Here is a 6000-nt window from a genome sequence, read left to right on the forward strand (position 1 = left end):
GCTGAAAGAAATAATTCTCTCTAGTATTATTCTGACATTTCACATTCTTAAAATAAAGTGGTGATGCTAACTGACCTAAGACAGGGAATTTTTCACGAGGATTAAATGTCAGGAATTGTGAAACTGAGTTTAAATGTATTTGGCTAAGGTGTATGTAAATTTCCGACTTCAACTGTATATATTTAGGAACTCAGTCGGGGTCTCAACTTACTGTTGAGAGTTAGAATAGTAGAATAGAAAAGGTGCAATTTCGAACTTTGGCAGTTTGTCTCTTATGTCAGTCACTGATAGTCAGTCAATTAGCCCATTTCAGCAAAAAAAAAGAAAGTAGATTGCTAAGTTAGCTTTGCAGCCAGCTATTAGAACTTTTTATCAGTCTCACTCAGATATCATATTAAAAACTGTTAACATTTCTCTCCACCCCATGGAAGAATGTGTAGAATTGCAGGAAATTAGCTGTAAAACAGGATGTGGGTACGCAGACCAGCGAGCAACTGCGACCCCTCATGATGAATTCAGACTTTTTGTGGTCCCCACCCTCATCAAAGTTGCCCATCCCTGGTCTAGCCTGTTTGTTGTTCGCCTGTAGGAGATTCCTGTGATGGGATATGACAAGTGGTTTAAGCTGGAGCCCCGGTCCAGTGCCTCCAAGGTCCAGGGAGAATGTCACCTGATTCTGAGGCTCTTCACTACCCAGGTAGCTAGTACAGTCTCTCTGCTCCATAGTACCTGTGTATTCTACCCAAGTCACTTGATCATTTCATTTTGTTCCCCAGAGAGACACTACACTGAGTAAGAGGGAATCCAAAGAAGTCATTCATAAGAAGATGCTGAGTCAGATTCTGGAGTACGAGCATGCTCATATTCAGGTGAAACTCTACTATACAGTGCATTCTATTATCAAGTGAAATGACAGAAATGGCTATGGATGGTTTCCTTATGCTATCCATGTAAATCATCTTGTTTTTCTCCAGAAAGAGCCTTATAACTGGAATGGGCAGGTGAGTCCTCCAGCATGGACTGTGCTGTCCCATCATGCTGTGCAAACTGACCTCTCGCCCCTGCAACAGGCCATCATGTAAGTAGCTACAATAGTAACACTTCAATGTAGATCATATGCCAAAGGTATTGCGGTAATGCTATGCCAAGCTGGAGGAGCCTGTGCCAATAAAGTACCACGTTTTTAATTATGAGTTGCACCTTTTCCTTCCTAGTCCTTTTAGGTCTGAAACCATTAATCTCAGCTGAGAGGTGAGGGTTATGTACAGTAGATGTATAGTAGTATATATTGCTCTGGTCTGCAGTCGCTGGCAGTGCTATAGCAGCCACCACCGGTCCCAGAGGATGTGCTATACCCTGCTGCTGAGGCTGCTGAGGACCATCGATGCAGAGTGGGAACCCCAAGCTGTGCAGGGAGACCTGGTAGGCCTACTGTCTTCTCACAGCTCACCTCTGGCTCACAATCAACTTTCATCTGGCATTAGGACACCTCATTAACTCACCACTCAACATCCATCATCCTATGACCTAGGGGTCTGTTATTCAATCAAAACCTAGTTGTTTCGGTGCGGTAGTTTTTCTGGAAACTAGACTGAAGCCCAGAATTCTGTCTGAATGTGCTGTTATTGGCTAGATCGATCATTGTGAGGTTGAGTGATGTGATGATGATGTACTTCCTGTGTTCAGGAGCGGCAGCTGTCGGACAGCTTCAGGCTGTACACGGACCACTGTCTGTGTCTGATGAAGAGCATGCGCCAGGTGTTCCCCTGCACCAGTCCAGCCGCCGTCACACGCTGCGAGCTCATGCTGAGGTAAACTCATACCACAGGAGGCTGGTGAGGGGAGGAAGGCTCATAGTAATGGCTGGAATGGAATGAATGGAATCACATTAAACCATATGGAAAACGTGTTTCATGTGTTTGATACCATTCCGTTCCAGCCATTACTATGAGCACATGCTCCCCAATTAAGGTGCCACCAGCCACCTGTGACTCCCACCAACCCCTCTCTCTCTCACCACATCACCGCATCAAACACTCGCCAGCGCTGTCATACCAGACCAAACACTCAACCAAGTCACTAGAATAAAACCACAGACGGAGTACCTAGAACAGTCAAGCCAATAGGAGGGCAGGGTGACTAAATCATAAGCCTATTGAGAGGGTTTTCTACTTGAATGGTGGTGACTGTGCCAATAAAAGTAGGCTCATGTTGAGGCTCATGTTGCTATGCTCTTTCTCTGTGAGCAGCCCCACAGGGCACTGTACTTCTGTGTCGCACAGACCAGATTAATGGAGATCCTGCAGGACCTTTTCCAATAAGATTTCAAAGTCTGCCCAGTGATTGACACTCCTACAGAGATCTCTGTGTATTGTGGACACAGACAACACACAAAAAAACATGTACTCAAACACATACTAATCATTCTTGCTGTCAGTCACCTTAACTTAAAAAGGCTGACAGAAATGACAGGTTAGGCCAGTCAGGATTGTCTGTTCCAGCAATCATTTGGAACATTTGTGTCCAACAATCGTTTTGATTACCTACAAATCACCTTGCATTGTGCCTTTTGTCTTTTACTCAGTAATGAGTTGTTGGGCTACAATAACAGGCCCATGTTTCTCTCCCTTTGTGTTTGTGACTCAGGGGTGTAGGACACATGCAGACCATGCCGGCCTTCAAGACTGCGTGCCCCCTTCGAAATGAACTGCATTTGGAAATTGCCACTGTTGTCAAGGTACAACATAAATATAAGGAAGACCTGTTAGTGTTAGCACTGTTGCCTGACTAATTCGAGTGACTGCAATCTTTGATTTCAACAGAAAGGTACAGTGGAGTGGTACGAGAGCACAATTTCACAATTCAAACCAGAGGACGGGGTAAGTTGACACCATAAGAATTGATAACACACAAATTCATACAAATAGAGTCGCACATTCTATATATAAACTCCCAGTCATTTATTGGGTAACACATGGATGGGGACTGTCAGGGTTGTGTGTGAGCTGTAGTGTGTCGATTCTATAGGCTCTAGAGGAGCAGCTGAGGAGACTGGTCCAGGTGGTGGATGCAGTGTGTGCAGATGTACAGAGGGGACAGAACGTCTACAACAAGCTCTTCTACAGGTACACAAACAGTCCCTGCAGTTTATTGTGTTAATCAAGGAGGGTGACAGGGCGAACTTGACTTAAGTAGAATCCTGTTGATTATGTCAAATAGCAAGTGAATCCTGTTCTTTGTTTTGTCTTTTTAAACCCCCCAGTGCGGTGAAAGTGGATTTCTTCAGCATCGCGTATAGACAGTTGGAGAAACTGGTGAGAATTCCTTTGAAACCAAAAGGAATAGAACCTGCCAACATCTTTATCCACACATGACATTTACCCATACATTTATTTTAACCTTTATTAAACTAGGCAAGTCGGTTAAGAATAAATTATTATTTACAATGACGGCCTAGGAACAGTGGGTTAACTGCCTTGTTCAGGGGCAGAACAACAGATTTTTACCTTGGCAGCTCGGGGATTCGATCTAGCAAACTTTCCGTTACTGGCCCCACGCTCTAACCACTAGGCTTACCTGCTGCCCTGATACATGATGATATACAGTATACTGATGCATATAGTGTTCCTGTATGTTCAGCATGCATGTATCCTCACTGTTGACCCTTGACCTCTGAGATGGGGTGACTGACCCCTGTGCTCCCCCAGGTCGCGGACGACGTGAGCGTTGCCATGGAGAAGGTGTGTGGCACTCTGGAGCAGGAGAGCTCCAGGCTAACTCAGACCATGGGAGAGACTCTGTTAGAGCTCTACATGTCTCTGAAAATACTCAAACGCTTCAGCGAGTTCCTCCCTCTCAGGTGAGTTTGTACACCCTGTCACCCGGTCAGACTGGTGGATGGTGGATGTTCAGCTTGGTTGTATTGAACTTTTAGAAAACAGAAAGATTGGTTAGATGTTGTTATTGCTTGGTGATTTGATCTTGCAGTTAACTCCTCCATATGCTTGAAGATACAATAGATTAGCTAAATGTCAGGTGGTTAATGGCCATAATGAGTATTTCTCTCTCAGGGACGCAAAGTTGATGGCCTTGACTGGCTATCACAACTGGTTCAAGACGTCTATCCACAAGTGGCTGCAGATAGTCCATGACAAGTCTTGTGACAGGATCCGCAGAGCAGTAGATATGGACCAGGTGAGAAGGCATTTTATGGAAGTGTCTATAGAGATTGCTTTTCATGGAAAAGCAATCTGAGAAAACATGGAACATATGGCAATCAGGATATCCATTCCACTTCTACAGCAGAACCCATTGATGATCTGTAACCCAGCATGATGTTTCTATCTAATGTACTCTGAATATGAGTTCGTTTCTGTGTACTGTACCTGTGTGTCAGTGTATTTCTAATACAGTACATGTTTATGACTTTCTATAAGTTGTTGTTCATAGAATGTGTGTGTGTGTGTGTGTGTACTGAACAGCTGGAGCCAGTACAGCAGGCCAAACACAGCTCCTCGGCGGTGGATGTGACAGCGTGTTTCAGCCAGGTGCGGCAGTTCTGGAAGGAGCTGTCCTGGCCAGACTCTGCAGGGGCCTTCATCTTTGTCACCCGCCTGACAGACGTGAGTGTAACCGCCACACACACAGAAACACACCCATGCACACACACACATAAGTGCACGCTTTCACACACGCTACACATCCAGAGACAGTGTAAAAAGCTCTACAGGTGGCAAGCCACAATCACAAACAACCAGAGCAGAAAAAAATTATACTAATTGAGGGTTTCACTCTCGATGATGATGATGATGATGATGAGTGAGATGTTGTCTGTGTTGCAGAATTTCTGCAGCGAGGCCGTGTGTTACTCAGAGATGATAAAGCGCAAGATTGAGAGGAGCCAGCAGGGTCGAGACATCAAGAGCCTGATGGTGCAGGTAACGCCTGTGGGAAGGCAGGAAGGAAGGGGAAGTAAATGACGTGGGAAGGATGACGTGGGAAGTAAATGTCAGCGAGTGTTCTTTCCCTGGCAACACAAAGACCTCAGCGGGTTGTCCGTAGTGTAATATGTTTGGTCTACTTCAGTGGAAGCTGCTTAGAGGAGAACGGATCATAGTAATGGCTGGAATAGAGTAAATGGAATGGTATCATTAACTTGCTTTTCAGGGGTTTGATACCATTCCATTCACTCCATTCTGTCCATTATTATGAGCCCTCAGCAGCCTCCACTGGTCTACTTACCGTCCTGCCTCTTTTCTTTAGCCCTGCCTCTTTTTCGTCCTTTGTTTCCTTCAACCATTCTCGACCTTTCCTCTGGCTTTCTCTTCTTCCCTCTGCTAATGTACTTCCTGGATCTTGGTGTGGGCTAGCTGTGCATCGCCCTGAACAACACAGAGCATGTGCGTGTGTTCCTGGGCCACCTGCCTCAGGACCTGGACTGGCAGGGCGTGGAGCAAGCCATGGAGGAGTCTTGCGGGGCGGAGGGGAAGGAGCAGGTCAACAAGGCCCTGAACGGACAGCTCTACAACGTGGATGCGGACCTACAGAGGGAGGCCAAGCGCCTCATCACCCACCTCACAGACAAGGTCCCTCCATCTCACTGAACTGTCCTCTCTGTCGGTCATACTTAGTAACCAGTCATCAAATCAAATCGTATTAGTCACAAGCGCCGAATACAACAGGTGTAGACCTTACAGTGAAATGCTTACTTACGAGCCCCTAACCAACAATGCAGTTTAAAAAAATACGAATACGAATAAGAATAAGAAATAAAAGTAACATGTAATTAAAGAGCAGCAGTAACATAACAATAGGTCCAGAAGGTGTCAAAGTTATCTATAAAAGTGATTCCAGCAGAGCTACAGTAGTCTTTTAGCCAGATGTGTAATGCCAGCAGTCTGCTGAATCTTTCACACCCGCGGCCCAACGATGGTGCTGGACCTGAAATTATTGGCTGTTTTTTGGAGTCTTATAATGCTAAAATCAGTTCTTTAAAATCCA

General features: G+C 45.3%; 1 protein-coding gene across 1 annotated transcript in view; it reads left to right on the forward strand.

Moving 5' to 3' along the window:
- baiap3 (BAI1 associated protein 3) overlaps positions 1–6000 on the forward strand; it is a 31161-nt gene that overhangs the window by 19686 nt on the left and 5475 nt on the right. Inside the window, exons 11-24 of the mRNA XM_038988608.1 lie at positions 590–697; positions 777–869; positions 975–1078; positions 1305–1422; positions 1687–1811; positions 2647–2737; positions 2823–2879; positions 3028–3125; positions 3263–3314; positions 3708–3859; positions 4071–4194; positions 4482–4622; positions 4842–4937; positions 5370–5585. Of these exons, the coding sequence (XP_038844536.1) occupies positions 590–697; positions 777–869; positions 975–1078; positions 1305–1422; positions 1687–1811; positions 2647–2737; positions 2823–2879; positions 3028–3125; positions 3263–3314; positions 3708–3859; positions 4071–4194; positions 4482–4622; positions 4842–4937; positions 5370–5585 (1575 nt within the window). The remainder of the gene's footprint in view (positions 1–589; positions 698–776; positions 870–974; positions 1079–1304; positions 1423–1686; positions 1812–2646; positions 2738–2822; positions 2880–3027; positions 3126–3262; positions 3315–3707; positions 3860–4070; positions 4195–4481; positions 4623–4841; positions 4938–5369; positions 5586–6000) is intronic.

This window comes from Salvelinus namaycush, chromosome 3 (genome assembly GCF_016432855.1).
Source record: "Salvelinus namaycush isolate Seneca chromosome 3, SaNama_1.0, whole genome shotgun sequence".
Taxonomy (NCBI): domain Eukaryota; kingdom Metazoa; phylum Chordata; class Actinopteri; order Salmoniformes; family Salmonidae; genus Salvelinus; species Salvelinus namaycush.